We start from the raw sequence: 17,929 nt of genomic DNA on the forward strand, positions 1-17,929 counted from the left end.
GAACCGGCAGGGTCCTCAGAAGAGAAGGCTGCTTGCGGGAGGAACTGTCAGTATCGCATCATCAACTGGCGGGTCCTCTCATGCCCAGCAGGGGCTCCTTGCTTGGAGGGTAATTTTTACTCTCACTGTTCAGTCAGTATGACGGCTTTGTCCCTAATATAATGGTAGTTTTGACTTTCCTTTAAATTATTCCGTAGAGAATCAGAGAGAAAGAGGGCCTCTCTCCCTTTTCCCTGCCCCCAAAATTCCACTCAGAAAACTTTTGTCATTTACATCTTTGCCTCCACATTAAATTTCTCATTCATGTTTCAGGTGAATCAAATGCGGCGTCAACTTTCAACACCCCGTGTAACTATCACAGTGACTCAAAATAATTGCCGACTGTCAGTGTATGTGCTGCGAACACAGATATGCCCGCCACTGGCTCTGTTATCACCAGAAGAAGGCAGAGCTTGCCTTCTTCTCTGGGCTCCATTCAAAACCTTAGTGTCGGCGAGGCAGAGGGTTGAGGCAATTATCTGCTTAATCCGTCCAAGAAACGTGTGCCTCCTCTGCCCCGAAATCACTTGTTTAGAAAAAAGAAAAAAAAGTCTTTAAAGCAATTTTCTAGTAAGTATAGATTTAACTGGAATGTTCCAGAGAATTGCCTCCAACTTTGGCTCCTCTAGCTCAGTGGTTTTCAATCAGGGATGGTTTTGTCCCCCCAGGAGACACTTGGCAATAAGGGGAGACATTTTTGACTGTTATAGCCGGGGAGGGCCGGGGGAGAGTCCTACTGGCATCTAGTAGGTAGAAACCAAGGATGCTGCTAAACATCTACAGTGTGTAGGACAGCTCCCACAGCAAAGAATGTTCCAGCCCAAAATGTCGACAGCACCGACACTGAGAAATCCTGCTCTAGCTGTTGAGGATTTATACATAAATAAGGTCACTTGTTTAGAAAATTCAGACCAAAAAGAAAAAAATATTCCTTCCTTCAATTGAAAAAGAGATCAATATTAAAGACTATTTTAAGCCAAAATAACCCATAAGACAAGTTTATGTTTAGCCTATAATCTTCAACTTCTGCCCAAATGAATATAGGTGTTTATAAGATTGCAGTTACATATAGTTTGTATTCTTGTTTCTACTTAAAAATGTCACTTTTATAGTCTTTACATCATTTTAATAGAGAATATTCCATTGTTTCAATTCCTCTCTCTTCGTTTCTTTCTTTCCTTCCTTCCTTCTTTTTTTTTTTTTTTTTTTAAAGTAACTTGAGCAAAAGCATGCACTCCAATTTGAAATCTGGCTTTGGAGACCTGGCCATGGGGCACTCTTGAATTATTATTTTATTTTTATTTTTTTAAAATTTATTTTTATTTATTTATTTTTGGCTGCATTGGGTCTTCGTTGCTGCACACGGGCTTTCTCTAGTTGCAGTGAGTGGGGGCTACTCTTTGTTGCGGTGCGCAGGCTACTCCTTGTGGTGGTTTCTCTTGTCGCGGAGCACGGGCTCTAGGCACGCAGGCTTCAGTAGTTGTGGCGCGCGGGGTCCAGAGTGCAGGCTCAGTAGTTGTGGCGCACAGGCTTAGTTGCTCTGCGGCATGTGGAATCTTCCCAGACCAGGGCTCGAACCCGTGTCCCCTGCATTGGCAGGAGGATTCTTAACCACTGTGCCACCAGGGAAGCCCATCTTGAATTATTTTACAACAAAAATTATTTTCAAAACATTACAAGAAATTGGTACGATGTAAATTTACTACTTGTGAGAAACATTTGCTATTTATGTATTTTTAAAATTTAAAAACAACCTATGTTTTTCTTTAGAATGTAATATTAGAGCAGCACTGGTGCTGAGCTTAATAAAAAGATTCACAGTGTGAAACCCTGGCTCCTTCAAGGCGGGGGCCACTTAACCTCTAGGTCACAGGAACATATCTAGTCTGGGCTAAGTCCACACCACATCACAAAAGGAAAGAGTATCTCTGGGCTTTCTATCCTGTTCCATTGATCTATATTTTTGTTTTTGTGCCAGTACCATACTGTCTTGATTACTGTAGCTTTGTAGTATAGTCTGAAGTCAGGAAGCCTGATTCCTCCAGCTCCGTTTTTCTTTTTCAAGATTGCTTTGGCTATTTGGGGTCTTTTGTGTTTCCATACAAATTGTGAAATTTTTTGTTCTGGTACTGTGAAAAATGCCAGTGGTAGTTTGATATGGATTGCATTGAATCTGTAGATTGCTTTGGGTAGTATAGTCATTTTCACAATGTTGATTCTTCCAATCCAAGAACATGGTATATCTCTCCATCTATTTGTATCATCTTTAATTTCTTTCATCAGTGTCTTATAATTTTCTGCATACAGGTCTTTTGTCTCCTTAGGTTTATTCCTAGATATTTTATTCTTTTTGTTACAATGGTAAATGGGAGTGTTTTCTTAATTTCACTTTCACATTTTTCATCATTAGTGTATAGGAATGCAAGAGATATCTGTGCATTAATTTTGTATCCTGCTACTTTACCAAATTCCTTGATTAGCTCTAGTAGTTTTCTGGTAGCATCTTTAAGATTCTCTATGTATAGTATCATGTCATCAGCAAACAGTGACAGCTTTACTTCTTCTTTTCTGATTTGGATTCCTTTTATTTCTTTTTTTCACTGATTGCTGTGGCTAAAACTTCCAAAACTATGTTGAATAATAGTGGTGAGAGTGGGCAACCTTGTCTTGTTCCTGATCTTAGTGGAAATGGTTTCAGTTTTTCACCATTGAGGACAATGTTGGCTGTGGATTTGTCATATATGGCCTTTATGATGTTGAGGAAAGTTCCCTCTATGCCTACTTTCTGGAGGGTTTTTATCAAAAATTGGTGTTGAATTTTGTCGAAAGCTTTCTCTGCATCTATTGAGATGATCGTATGGTTTTTATCCTTCAATTTGTTAATATGGTGTATCACATTGATTGATTTGTGTATATTGAAGAATCCTTGCATTCCTGGGATAAACCCCACTTGATCATGGTGTATGATCCTTTTAATGTGCTGTTGGATTCTGTTTGCTAGTATTTTGTTGAGGATTTTTGCATCTGTGTTCATCAGTGATATTGCCTGTAGTTTTCTTTCTTTGTGACATCTTTGTCTGGTTTTGGTATCAGGGTGATGGTGGCCTCGTAGAATGAGTTTGGGAGTGTTCCTCCCTCTGCTATATTTTGGGAGAGTTTGAGAAGGATGGGTGTTAGCTCTTCTCTAAATGTTTGATAGAATTCGCCTGTGAGGCCATCTGGTCCTGGGCTTTTGTTTGTTGGAAGATTTTTAATCACAGTTTCAATTTCAGTGCTTGTGATCTTTGATAAAGGAGGCAAGAATATACAGTGGAGAAAAGACAGCCTCTTCAATAAGTGGTGCTGGGAAAACTGGACAGCTACATGTAAAAGAATGAAATTAGAACACTCCCTAACACCATACACAAAAATAAACTCAAAATGTATTGAAGACCTAAATGTAAGGCCAGACACTATCAAACTCTTAGAGGAAAACATAGGCAGAACACTCTATGACATAAATCACAGCAAGATCCTTTTTGACCCACCTCCTAGAGAAATGGAAATAAAAACAAAAATAAACAAATGGGATCTAATGAAACTTCAAAGCTTTTGCACAGCTAAGGAAACCATAAACAAGACGAAAAGACAACTCTCAGAATGGGAGAAAATATTTGCAAATGAAGCAACTGACGAAGGATCAATCTCCAAAATTTACAAGCAGCTCATGCAGCTCAATATCAAAAAAACAAGCAACCCAATCCAAAAATGGGCAGAAGACCTAAATAGACATTTCTCCAAAGAAGATATACAGATTGGCAAAAAACAGATGAAAGAATGCTCAACATCATTAATCATTAGAGAAATGCAAATCAAAACTACAATACGATATCATCTCACACCAGTCAGAATGGCCATCATCAAAAAGTCTACAAACAATAAGTGCTGGAGAGGGTGTGGAGAAAAGGGAACCCTCTTGCACTGTTGGTGGGAATGTAAATTGATACAGCCACTATGTAGAACAGTATGGAGGTTCCTTAAAAAACTAAAAATAGAGCTACCATACGACCCAGCAATCCCACTACTGGGCATATACCCTAAGAAAACCATAATTCAAAAAGAGTCATGTACCACAATGTTCATCGCAGCTCTATTTACAGTAGCCAGGACATGGAAGCAACCCAAGTGTCCATCAACAGATGAATGGATAAAGAAGAGATGGCACATGTATACAATGGAATATTACTCAGCCATAAAAAGAAACGAAATTGAGTTATTTGTAGTGAGGTGGATGGACCTAGAGTCTGTCATACAGAGTGAAGTAAGTCAGAAAGAGAAAAACAAATACCGTATACTAACACATATATATGGAATCTAAAAAGAAAAAAAATGGTCATGAAGAACCTAGGGACAAGACGGGAATAAAGACACAGACCTACTAGAGAATGGACTTGAGGATATGGGGAGGGGGAAGGGTAAGCTGTGACAAAGTGAGAGAGTGGCATGGACATATATACACTACCAAACGTAAAATAGATAGCTAGTGGGAAGCAGCCGCATAGCACAGGGAGATCAGCTCAGTGCTTTGTGACCACCTAGAGGGGTGGAATAAGGAGGGTAGGAGGGAGGGAGACGCAAGAGGGGAGAGATATGGGGACATATATATATGTATAACTGATTCACTTTGTTATAAAGCAGAAGCTAACACACCATTGTAAAGCAATTATACTCCAATAAAGATGTTTAAAAAAAAAAAAAAGGAAAGAGCAGAATCTTGCTTAACAAATCAGGATGTAAAGAGACAAATGCTAAAGCTCATGGTGATAAAAGTAATTATAACCACTTATCTGATGAGTCAAAAAATGTTTGTATTTTAACAGATATGAAAACTATTGGAATTCAGCTGAATGGCCGGAGTCTAGTCTGCCTGAAATTCTCAATGTATCCCATTGTCACCCTGGGCTTCTGCCCTTTGAAGTCCAGATAGTATTGCCTGGAACTCCCATTCCACATCCTGTGGAATTTTAAAGCACTTCCTAGGTTTTTGCAAATTTCTGGAAGACCTGTGGCTCTGAGTTCTCATTTCTCTGAGTTAATTCAGTTGATGGGTCATCTTACCGTACCCCACTTTTCTTGCTCCCTACTGCGCCCGCTCAGACAGAACTCATCTCCAGGGCCGAACTCAGCACACACTCCCCAACCACACCATCCCCCCTTAGACTGTGTGCCTGTCAAGCCCTTGGTGAAGATAAAGGAGAGGTTATAACACGCAGCACGAACAACTTCGGAGCACACAGTAAACGTAGCAGTTAATTAAAGGACCTTTGATCACTGGGGCCTTTTTCTTGGGCCAATTCCCATTGTATAATATCCCAGCCTCCTCCCTACCCCTCAGTAGCCCTTCTCCCTGCATCCTGTCTTATCTTGCTCATCATCTCCTTCCTCCCAGATGGTCCTATATTGTTCATACTGAGTTACACAGAGCAATTCAGCTCTCTTGAGTCCGTACTCCCCAAATCAATTCCAGCTCTCCCTTTGCATCTCAAAACCAAGCAAACCAAAAAGCCTTTAATTTAACTGGATTTACATGTCTAGAAAGCAGTTATTGTTGTTCATAGCAATTTATTTTCCTCTCATCCATCTGTATAAACTTTATTCATTCCTTTAAAAAGACAGTTGTGAAATATAAGCCTGTATGTATGTGTGTATATATGCATATATCTATATCTATGTCTATAGCCACATGTCCAGTAAAAGAGCAGTTAGTTAAGTGGCTTCAAGTGCTTGGACTTCAGCTACAGGGCAGGTTAGACGCAGATGTGTCCAGTGCTCTGCCTTGGTTTCCAGTTTCCAGCTCTTTATCTCTAAATTGTTCAGCCTGACACTCAAGGGGTTCCTTCCATCCATTGCTCTACTAAGCAACCTCATCTTTCAGAGTCCATGTCTTACTTGGTCTCTCTGTACCTGGTCTGTATTTACAAAATGTGGTTGGGCATGGAGACCACAATTGACCGTTCCTTATTGGTCCCTGAGTGATGGCTCCTAGGTGCCTTCTTCAGTGTGTTTTTATTTCTCTGGCTAGTATTTTAGACTCTATAAAAACCGTGATGATATACTTTCTTTAATCCCCCCAAACCTCCTGGGAGGCAGTAGATATTCCAAAATGTTGTCCACTGTTTCCCCAGATTCATTTACTCCACAAATTCATTCATTCTGCAGACATTCATTACCTGCTGTGGGCTAAGAGGTGGGGACACAGCAGCAAACAAGAGAAAGTTCTTGCCTTCCCAGAGTTTATTTCTAGTTGGAGTGACGGTGGTGGAATATTTCAGTGCTGAATGTATGTTGGTGACACCAAGACAGCACACTCTGGTTTCATAAGGAGAGTATACTCCTTTTAGGGTTAAACACTGTAAACAGAAACAATGAAACGTTTTACCTAGTGACGTTTTCTGCATCTCCTCAGCACACCACTAATTCTACCCACCTGCCACATCTGCTCCTCCATCACATGGTGACTTGTGTGTGGGTGCTGTGAAACCTTCCTTCTTTGGAATAATTCCGTGTGCAATGAAAAACAGTATTTTAGCTTTTAAAATTATAGCTCTGAAATGTGAATTTCCTCTTCATTCTCCTTGAGACGACCATATATATATGTGATGAGGCAGAAAAGTTGAAGACAGTATTTTACCATGTCTCATTCTAAATATAAACATGATGTTCCTCCATTCATTATAAAAATGCCACTCCAAGCCTTATGAATAAACTTTTCCATTTTAATACCTCTTGGTTATACTGTGCCCATTTTATGATGGGAAGCTTTGGCAAAGGCAGCAAGAAAAATAAGAAGTCAATGGAATTACAATAAAGTTATTTACTGAGAAAATCAGGCAAAAGGATTTCCTTTTCTACAAGCATTCAGCATCTCAATAAGTGAATAAACACACACACACACACACACACACACACACGTATATATATCAGAAACAGTTCATTCTAAATATTACTTTTCTAGGTTATCCACTTAACTCACCCTATGAGATTTATAGTTCAATCATACCAGTTCAGAGTGGAAAGAAAAAAGGCCATTTATCTAATCCAATTCCTTGAGAAAAAATACGTAGGCAATATTAAGAATCTTCAATTATCTAATTTAATAGAAGGGATGATCTATACTCTGTAATCAGTAACATGTGATACTGATTATTTCTAATCCCTTAGAAGAGATCCGACATTCTGCTTTTGGTCCTGTATAGCATGAAATCATCATGTATATTTTACCAGAAGAAGTAACAAGAATAATGGCCCCTACAGTCTGCAGTCATTTTATACTAACATACTGCAACATGGTTTTGCCCTGGGGCAGAGAAGTAGGGATTTTCTCTACTTCAAAAGAATGAAAAATTATTATCACTCTATCCAGTACCATTATAGACTTCAGAGACTTTGGCATGAAATATTCAGAAAGTTTATTTTAGAATTCAATATTTTAAAAGCCTGCTTTAAAACTATTACAGTGATTAGTGGCTCTGTTACTTGGGCCAGTCCTTGCTTTAAAAAGCCCTATGTCATGGTTAATACCATTTGCTGTTTCAACAAAATATAATTTGCACCAACCCAGGAGCTCCAAATAAGGCACGTAATGCATTGTTTTAGAGTGCCCTCCAAAGAGGAATTGGGACCACAACTCTTCAGTTATCTTTCAAACACACTCTTAAACACTGCTTTCACTGGTAGCAGTTGAATGTATTGCTTATGCCATGATTTTGTCCTTCTGCCATGTGTTATCTTAACCAGGTGGAATGGGTGCCATTTCTCTGCTGCCTGTTCAAGGAGCAATGCCCCTGTCTCAGTGGCTGTAGGGACACACACGGACAACCCAGCTGAGGCCACCCACACCCTCCGTTTACCAGCCAGAGGCTCACATCTTCACCTCTCTCCATAGGAGTCAGAAAAGCTTATCAGGTGTTTGTGAGGAATTAACCAAGCTTCCGAGGCCATGAATGAAGCCAGTGAAAACTTCCGGAGCTTGAGTTAGCTGCATGGGAATTGCAACACAACCGCTTCTCTCTGGACCATCCTATTTACATAGGGAGACATGTGGAATAGAGTATAGATCCCTGGTTTGGGAATTTAACAATCATGATTTGAATTTCAAGTCTGGTTACTTACCAGCAACATGATCCTTCAGAAACCACTGAACCCCTTTAGGCTCAATGTCTGTAAAATGGACCCGTCCTGGCATCTGTGCACAGATTCGATGAGACAAGTGATATAAAGACAGTACGAGGCAGGGTGTCAGTCACTGTTCCCATCATTATTATTTACTCCCCAAATGTTTTTCTTATCTCTTAATTCTTTATTCCACACTTCTGTCGTGTAATGTGTGAAAGGAAAATCAAAATGGAGTTGGTGTTGCTAAGAGAGTTCTCTAAAATGGAGCCAGGAGACCATTAAGGAAGTGTGACTTCTGCACATCAAAATCTTTTGCCCTGATGCCGTCATCCAGAACACCTTCCAGAAACGCAAAATATTTGCTGGACCCTTACCTTAAAACAACCTGTGATTCCTCAAGGGCAAATCTTTTCTAACTTGAGTCAGAGTCAGTCACAAATTTCACCAGGCAATTTTTAACAACCCGGTGGCTTTTCGTCTCTTCCTGAGAACACTCTTTCGGGGTTACCCAAATTTGTATCTCCCAAATTGCAATTTTTAAGACCCTAAATAAACTCTTTTCTTCTTTGCAGCCTCCTGCATTGTTTTTTTGGTTGACAAATGCATGTATATTTATTGATATATCACAGAAAGAATTTGCAGGATGACTAGAAAAACCATCACTCCTGCCTTTTTTAATATAACCTGTGCATTTGATGACATTCCTTTAAATTTATTGAATATATTATTTCTGTAGGTTTTAATAAATAACTTTTCCTTTCCTTCACACCTTAGGTGTTATCAAGGAAAAATAAAAAAGATAAGCATCAACCTCAGCCTTCAAGCAGATAAAATAGGTGCCTCTCACATAGACATGAAAAGAAATGAAGATTCTGATGTGCTCTTGATGCATAAGGTGAGACGAAACTAACCTGTAAATAACTTTCTGTTTCATTTTCCAGGGAAGTAGATCAAGACTCAGATGGTCACGTCAGCTTTAAAGACTTCGAATATGCCATGAACTATGGACAAAAGTAAGCCTAACTATTGTGTGCTGCTTTTGGCAACCTGTGGGGAGACCGAAATAGATTGTGATATATTTAGATGTCAAATCCCACTCTACCGATGATGTCATGCTGCATACCTTCTGTTAAACTCTTCATCATGGTTCTCAGATGCTGACAATTGCTTGCACTGCCACTGGGATGGTCCCCAACCCCTCCTCTTTACTCTCAACCCCCGACTCCCCCCCGCCCACGCTGCCAGCCGGGATGCTCCACTCATTTACTGGTCCTTGCCACCCTACCCACAGCCTCCCTGATCCTCAGCAGTTCCTAATGTCAGGAACTGCCAGTGGTACCAGTTTCCTTCATGCATTCAGCTTTGGTTGAACAAATAATAGCACCTACATGCAACTGAGTGTTGACTGCGTTCCAAGCAATGAGCAAGGCTTTTGGAAAACAAAGTTAAGACTTCTCTAAGACAATATATCCTTAGTAGTCATCAAAAATCATCATCGCAAAAATGGCCCTAGGGCTCTGGCTGTGCAAGATGGAAAAACCAGATTGAGCTGACATTAGTATAAGTCTTCTCCTGCTGCATACAGAGGAAGAACAGGGTGCAGTAAGGATATCGGAGGCAAAAGACTTACCTGCAGAACCCATTAGAACGGCCTGGGCCTGGGGTTCCTGCAGCAGAACTACAAGCCCTGGGCTGCCTTGTTGCCCTCTGCGGTACCCTCCCTGGTCGGCTCTGCCCTGAAACAAGAGCCTTAGCCATCTGTGTTCCCGTTCTCTGTTTTCTGCCCATCCATACCTAGGATCCGGGGACTGCTGTCCTAGAACAAAAACTGTGACCCTGGACATTCAGCACTTATTTTAAATAAATACTCATATCAGTACTAATATTTTATCTGTAAATGTTCAGAATGCTAAACATTAACAACACTGTGAAAACATCTAATATAATTCAAATTTTAAAAGTATTAAAGGTCAAGGAAATATGTACATTTGTCAAAGAGAAACATTAAATAAGCATCCTTCTAACATAAAGTATTAGCAGATAAACTTAATAAACTGTCATAAATCAGAGGAGCCTAAAGAGACATAACAGCTAAATGTAATTTGGTGTTCTGGAGGGGATCCTGGAATAGAAGAAAGGACATTAGGTAAACACTAGTAAGGTATGGACTTCAGTTCGTAATGCTATATCAATATTGGTTCATTAATTGTGACAAATGTACCATACTCATAGAAAATGTTCATCATAGGGGAAAGTGAGTGAGTACATGGGAACTCTCTGTCCTATCATCACAATCTTTCTATAAACCTAAAACTGTTCCAAAATAAAAAGGTTGTTAAAAAATAAAGTCTTATTCCAAAATTAGCATACTAAACACTATCTAAAATGAAGAAAACTTTGAAAATCATTAAGAAGTACACATGAAATATTATTTCAAGAACAAAGTGGATCCATGGTATCATTGAGCATCACGTGCGTTTTAGGACAAATTGTTCTGGCTGATGAAAAGCCCTTTCTGACTTTGGGTAGAGTTTTATTCAGCAAGTATTTTCATCATAAATTGAATAGTTGAGTCATTGGTCCTCATCTCAGTACATAAGTGATCCTCCTTTTAGATTTTTAAAATATAAAAATTAGAGTAATCTACCAACAAAATGTTTATATTTCAGTAATTGCCAGAATACCAAAACCTTGTATTGCAATCACTGTTTGGACTTTATTTCTTCCTGTAAACATGACAAGAGAGTGGGAGAGGTCACGTCCTCCCGTTGAGTGGCAGGCAGGAGGCCAGGGTGGGAAGAGCTGTTGGGCAACTGCCTTGATCTGGGATTAGTCCAGGCTCTCTTCGGTCTCAGTGAGGTCTCAATGACAGAAACCTACCCACACTAGCTTAGACAGAAAAGGAATTTACTAGAAAATACTGGGCTAGCTTATATAATCCAACATAGGAAGGGCAGTGGTGCATCTGGGTTTCCAGGAAAACGAGAGCCAGCAACATGAGCACCTCCGGACTCTGCCCCCGTCTCATGGTCACCGCAGCCTCACACCATTCCAAAAAGGAACTGGCCCGTCATCTGTGCAAGTGCAGAGACCCTAGAAAGAGGCTTCAGATGGCCCCTGGATCAGTCAACTCTGATTCATCTTGAGGGTATAGGCTTGGTCCCTAGGCACTCAGCCAGGTGTGCTGAGGGCTGGTCACAGGAGGGGAAGTTGATAAGAGCTGGGCGGCCATCCCCTGTTCTTGTTTAGAAGAAAGCCATATGACCTGGACCTTCTCTAGGAGGGAGAGCACCTCGAGGATTTGGTGCTTAGGAGGGCCCAGGCTCTCAGGGCAGAGCACAGACCAAAAGAAGGGGCAGTGAGAAGCTGCTCATGTCACCTTCCCTCCTCACCACTCACCCTACACTCAGTCCAAATCCTTGTCTTGTAAGCTTTGCCCCAGCTTCTCACTTCCAGGCCCCCACCCTCGTCCCCAAGCCACATGATGCTGTCTGCAGTGTGACCCTGTTGGTCTCCCTTCAGTTGCATGGCCCACGGATGGGCATCTATGCAGGCTGATCAGCTCGGTCTCTCCCCATGGAAGACCTCGGGAGTGAGGATGAGGGAGGCGGAACAGCGCTCCTCCGGCCGAATGAGTGGTGATGACTCAGGGGCGAGGGGCAGACGTGTTTGCCACCGTGTGGCCTGGAAAACCAAGGCAGCTGGTTTGCAATGAGAGCAGAAAATGAAACAGACACCAAGAGGGGAACAAGAGAGGAACTAGAGAAACCCCATGGTACTGGATTTCTGATTAAAGCTTGTACACAAGGCCCAGTCATAACCCTTTGGGTCCTATGAGGTAACTCTGTATCCTTCCAATAAATCGCCCTGCTCAAGCCAGCTGGAGTTGCTTTCTGTTATCTGAAACCAAGAGAACCCTAACTGTTACAAGCATAGAGCCAAGGACAGATACTAGGTAACATCAACATTTACTGGAGCAGCAGCGAAAAGAGTCTTCTAAATAGACTAAGAAGAAGCAGTCAAGATGGAAGAGGAAGCTGTCGCCAGATCTCTCGCTGATACCTCTGCCTCTACCTCATCTTTCACTATGACCAGCTCCAGTCTTCCCCTGTGGCAACAGCTGTCTCTCGGAGATCACCAGTGATTTCCAGCGGCCAAACCCACGAGCCCCTCTCGGACCCCATCACACTTGTCCTTTCTCTTGGGTCCTTCTCTCTTTAGCCTCCATAGCACTGCTCTTTCGTGGTATTTCTGTGCCCATTCTTCCCTGACTCTCTTTTCCTGCATCTTCAACCATCTCATAAGTGTTAGTATTCTCCAGGATACTCTAATTGGCCACTCTTCTTTTTTTTTTTTAATAAATTTATTTATTTATTTTTGGTTGCGTTGGGTCTTCGTTGCTGCGTGTGGGCTTTCTCTAGGAGCGGCGAGCGAGGGCTACTCTTCATTGCGATGTGCAGGCTTCTCATTGCGGTGGCTTCTCTTGTTGCAGAGCACGGGCTCTAGGTGCGCAAGCTTCAGTAGTTGTGGCATGCGGGCTTCGGTAGTTGTGGCACACGGGCTTAGTTGCTCCGCAGCATGTGGGATCTTCCCGGACCAGGGTTTGAACCCGTGCCCCCTACATTGGCAGGCAGATTCTTAACCACTGCGCCACCAGGGGAGTCCTTGGCCACTCTTCTTGATCAACACATTCTCCAAGGATGATTTCATTCTCTCCCAAGACTTCAGCTATCACCTTTATGGGTGTGACTCCACCAACCAAACTTTATCTTTCAGTCTTGATCTCTGCTGCACCCAGAGCTGTGTTTTCATTTGCCGGTTGGATGTTTTCACCTCAACCCAAGCTCACTGAACTAAAATCAGACTCATTGTTTTCTCTGATTTCCAAAATTGGCTTCTCATTCTGTGTTTTCTATTTCTGTTAATGGCATCCATCCCATCCCCCACCCCAAGCTCTCATCTGAACCAGCCACCTAGGAGTTTCTTTCAAATCTCCCCCATCCTCCTTCACTGTGACATCCAGTCAGTCACTGCCTCCTTTGAGTCTGCATCTGCAAAAACTTTCATGACATTTCCTTCCATCCATCATGATCTCTCGGCCCATGTTCTTATTCCCACTCCCATCCGTCCATTGGGCCATATGTTCTTCTATTCATTGCTATAAAGATGAGTAAAGGGTGTGGTGATAAGTAAGAAATAGACCCCATTGTCATGAAATTTAGTCCAGCATGTCAGTTATCTTCTCAAAGCACAAATAGAATTGTTTTGTTTTGTTTTTTCTCTGCTCAAAAGCTTTAATAGCCATCTTTTCTATTGGGTCATGTCTAACCCTTAATGTGCCATTCAAAGCCCTCTACAGTCTTGTCTCCACTTGTCTGTTCAGCTTTATCTTTCACAACTACCTCTACCATACCATCCCACAACCAGGCAACTCACACACACACATACAAGTCCCTTAGCCTAAAAACACCAAAATAACAACTAGATCTTTGCCCCAAATAGAAAATTAACAAATAACCTTGGAATTCATATCTCATGAGGTAATAGGGAAATACACCATAAGATAAAATTCCATTTAAAAAACATTGGGCCACCTTCATCCTAGTGAATTTGTTTTTAAATTTTTATTGGAGTGTAGTTGCTTTACAGTGTGTGTTAGTTTCTGCTGTACAGCAAAGTGAATCAGCTATACGTATACATATATCCCTCTTTTTTGGATTTCCTTCCCGTTTAGGTCACCACAGAAGATTGAGTAGAATTCCCTGTGCTATACAGTAGGTTCTCATTAGTTATCTATTTTAGGTATATTAGTGTCCTAATGAATATTTTTCCTTCCCCATTGTCACCTTCAGGGGGGGAAAGGGGGGCCAATTTTGCTGGGTATTTTGTATTATTTTATTTTATTCTTGAAAATTGATGAGATAGACATTAGCATCCTCTCTTATAAATGAGGAAACCACCTCAGAGAGTCTAAGTAACGTGGCTCAGGCCAGGTGATGGCGATGGGTGGAGTGTCAGGGTGGAGATCCAAACCTGTCAGCCTGACTAAGCATAAATAACTGCTATTATGCTACATCACCTCCAGTGGGAAAATCATCTATGACACTGGTCCGTATTCTTTGGTCACACTTTGTTTTTGATCCAGAATGAGTTTATCCAGATTCATTGGCCATCCCAGGTCAAGCTTCTATCACATGGTAGGTATTAAATACTAATTCCCATCTTACACATCACCAAGCTTAATCCAAATTACATTGGGTTATTAATCAAATCCACTTTCAAAAGACAAAGATTTGCCACCAGAGACAATATCTTTTAAAATGTGCTGCCAGCTCTAAAGGCGGTTTTCAAAGAGGATTTCTAGAAATGCTCTGAACAATGGAAGCATTTTTGAAATAGATGTGCATCCTCATTGGGCAACACTCACTTATGTGTGTAAATTCTAAACCACAGTTTTCAACAGTCACGGTACTTGGGGTTCACACTTCACTTACGGAATTGTAATTTAGGGTTAATAAAAACGATTGCTTTCCTTTTTCTTAGCTTGTAACTTTTGAGAAATCTGTTTAGAACTGCAGAATTAGACAGTTAAAACCCACACAAATGGAAATGTAATGGCATTAGGGATAGCAGCTCACAAAGTGACCTTTCTTACAAAACAAATTTAAATTGGCTTGGCCACGTGGATTCAAAAGTGGCTGAAAACAATTTAACATAATAAAATGTGGAGTGTTCAATCTGAATTTCTCTTAGATTGCTAAATTGGTAAAATGCTCAGAAGTGTGAATCAAAAAGAACATTACTCTGACTTCACAGAAAATGCAGATTAATTTATATGAAAACATAAACTGAAATCCAAATATACTCCTTATTTTATGATTTACTGATCCTTGGTGGGGGAAAAAAACTTCAAAGGAGGACAAAGCAGTTAGGTTTGCTATAGTATATTCATTAGGAAGAACAATTTCAATAATATTAAATTTTTACAAAAAAATTGACCAAGGGTCTGGAAGTACATCGCAAGTATTATAATAATAGTCACTGTAAAGTAGAAGCCAGGTTTGGTCATCTTCTTTGTTTTAAAGAAGGAAGCCAACCTTGACTTTAAATGATGTTTCTAAGGTTAAACATGGCAGAAATAGTGCTTGAGTCAACTTCTTTACCAAACATTCTCTACTGCTACTTATATTGGACTGCTTGTGGGATGAGGTTTATTCATTGTCTTTCTTTTTTCCCCCTTTTTCCCTTCCGTCCCTTCCTCCCTCCTTCCTTTTTTTCTTTCTTCCTTCCTTTCCTCCCTCCCTCCCGCCCTTCCTGCCTTTGTTTCTACTATCTGTATCACATCCATAGATAGAATTACATACACTGAGCCATCCAGGGTTCTATCTGACCTGCTTTTTAACTGATGTCCTTGTGTCAACAGATTCCACCCCCCCACTACAAATAGAAACCAAAATTCCAGCATACTTCATGTATTTTATCAAATATGGAAACCTCTTGGCCATTATCTCTTCAAACACTTCTTTTATGACATCCTTGAAGAGAATGTCCTCTCAGAATCCAGTTACACGTATGTTATGCCGACGATGTTATCTGACATCTCTCTCATTCTCTGTTCTCCTCTTCCCCCTCTTCCTCCCTCCGTTTAACTTTCAGTTCAGTAATTTCTACTCACTCACTGCTGGTGGGGATGCAAAATGGCACAGCCACTTCCGAAGACAGTTTGACAGTTTCTTACAAAGCTAAGCATAGTCTTACCAAATGATCCAGCAATCATGAACCTACATATTTACTCAACTGATTTGAAAACTTCTCTCCACAAAAAAATTTGCCCAAGAATGTTAATAGCAGCTTTATTCATCATCACCCAAAGCTGGAAGCAGCCAAGATGTCCTTCAGGAGATGAGTGTATAAACAAAATGTGATACAACCATACAATGGAATTATTATCCAGTGATTAAAAGAAATGAGCTGTTGACCCACAAAAACACATGGGTAAATCTTAAATGCATATTTCTAAGTGAAAGAAGCCAGTGTGAAAAGGCTACATTCTGTATGGTACCAATATGACATTCTGGAAAAGGCAAAACTATAGTGATGACTAAAAGACCAGTGATTATCAAGGGTTTTTTGTGGTGGAGGAGGGTTGACTAGGTAAAGCACAGGGAATTTTTTTTTTTTTAGTGTGGTAAAATATGCAAGATGAGCCAGAAAGTGAGGAAGTGCTCAAAAAGCAAAACAAAACAAAATTTAAAAGAAAACAACTTACATTGGTAGGGGTATATCAAAGGGACACAAGAACCAATAGAAAGATCTCCAAGTGGCCAAAGCTGGAACAATTTGAGTAACAAAATAAAGTAGTATTGGATTACAACTCAAAGTATAAAATAAATATCCATGAGTCCACACTGATTCAAATAAATGATTGAATAAATAAATGGCAGAGTTGAGACACATCTCCTTTGCAGAAGAATTCCAAATGATTTATGTAGATACTCTGCATTCAGAGAGGTGGAGCATAGCTCTCCATTCCTTAAGTGTGGACTGCAGATAGTGACCTTCTTCCAATGGGTACCGTATGGAAGGGAGACATAGACTAACAGTGGTGAAACCTGACAAACGCTGCTTGAGCCAGGTGATCAAGGTCAATATCAACAGTGATAGATCTTGTTGATACTATGTACCCTTATGTATGTGATGAAAATGACCCTTAACCTCTCTGGCTTTCCTCCTCAAACCCCACAACCTCAGTCCAATCATGAGAAAAACAGCAGACAAATCCTAATTCAGAGACATTCTACAAAATACCTGACCAGCACTTCTCAAAACTGTCAACGTCAAAAACAAGGAACGCCTGAGAAATGTCACAGCCAAGAGGAGCCTAAGGAGACAGGACAGCTAAATGTAATGTGATAGCTGGGATGGGATCCTGGAAAAGGAAAAATACATTAGATAAAAACCCTGGAAAACTGAATGAAGCATGGGCTTTGGTTAATAGTAATGTCAAAATTGTTTCATTAATTATAACAAATGTATGATACTAATGTAAAATGTTAATAATAGGTGAAACTGGGTGTGAAGTGTATGGGAAATCTGTACTATCTTCACAATTTTTTTTTTGTAAATCTAAAACTGTTCTAAAATAAAAGTTTATTTTAAAATTTTCAGGTGTTACTGTATGGTGGAAATTATATCCCTTGCCACTCTAAATTTATAATACAAGTCTAGATGTCAATTAAAAATATATAAAGGGGTTATATATAGCTTTTCAAAATAATGTTATAGGATACATTAGCAAAAAATGGAAAACCACCACTTAATGGCAACTTTATAGGACTCTGAACTCTCAACAGTGTCCCATTGGGGTCAGGCTTTTGCCATAGGGACGTATGCTCACAACCTGTTATATGGGTTGGTTTCTGACAAAGAAGAGACCTCATATATCTGCTTTTGAATTGCATTTGGAGAGCCTCAAAAACAAACAAACAAAAGTGCCTAGCTTTCCTATAGTACTGCTTGCAATATACATTTCAAAGGAAGAAATCCCTTAGCTTTGGACCTGTCGAAATGAAAGCCCTTTGCATGTCTTTTGAACTTCATAATTCCTACAGCACTGAGAAAACCCACAGGTATGGTTCCTAGATTCTCCCTGTGGCCAGTCTCAGAAAGCCTGTTAATATGTTAATATAGCTAAACATGGAAACAACCTAAGTGTCCATCAATGGATGAGTGGATA

General features: G+C 40.4%; 1 protein-coding gene and 1 long non-coding RNA gene across 11 annotated transcripts in view; one reads left to right on the forward strand and one right to left on the reverse strand.

Moving 5' to 3' along the window:
• Window positions 1-9,128, reverse strand: part of LOC309655783 — a 39,732-nt gene extending 30,604 nt beyond the window's left edge. Inside the window, exon 1 of the long non-coding RNA XR_014260986.1 lies at window positions 6,506-9,128. This is a non-coding gene — a long non-coding RNA (uncharacterized lncRNA). The remainder of the gene's footprint in view (window positions 1-6,505) is intronic.
• EFCAB11 (EF-hand calcium binding domain 11) overlaps window positions 1-17,929 on the forward strand; it is a 228,639-nt gene that overhangs the window by 133,853 nt on the left and 76,857 nt on the right. For 6 of the 10 annotated variants that reach the window (XM_082451454.1, XM_082451458.1, XM_082451457.1 and 3 more), the window contains exon 6: window positions 9,135-9,206. The exons of 1 other annotated variant lie outside the window; for it this stretch is intronic. In XM_082451454.1, the coding sequence (XP_082307580.1) occupies window positions 9,135-9,206 (72 nt within the window). Of the gene's footprint in view, window positions 1-9,134; window positions 12,069-15,543; window positions 17,358-17,929 lie in introns of those variants that run through there. 3 more of the 10 variants (XM_082451436.1, XM_082451425.1, XM_082451435.1) reach the window with 3 other exon arrangements.

Source organism: Balaenoptera physalus (genome assembly GCF_965194825.1).
Source record: "Balaenoptera physalus genome assembly, chromosome: 2".
NCBI lineage: Eukaryota > Metazoa > Chordata > Mammalia > Artiodactyla > Balaenopteridae > Balaenoptera > Balaenoptera physalus.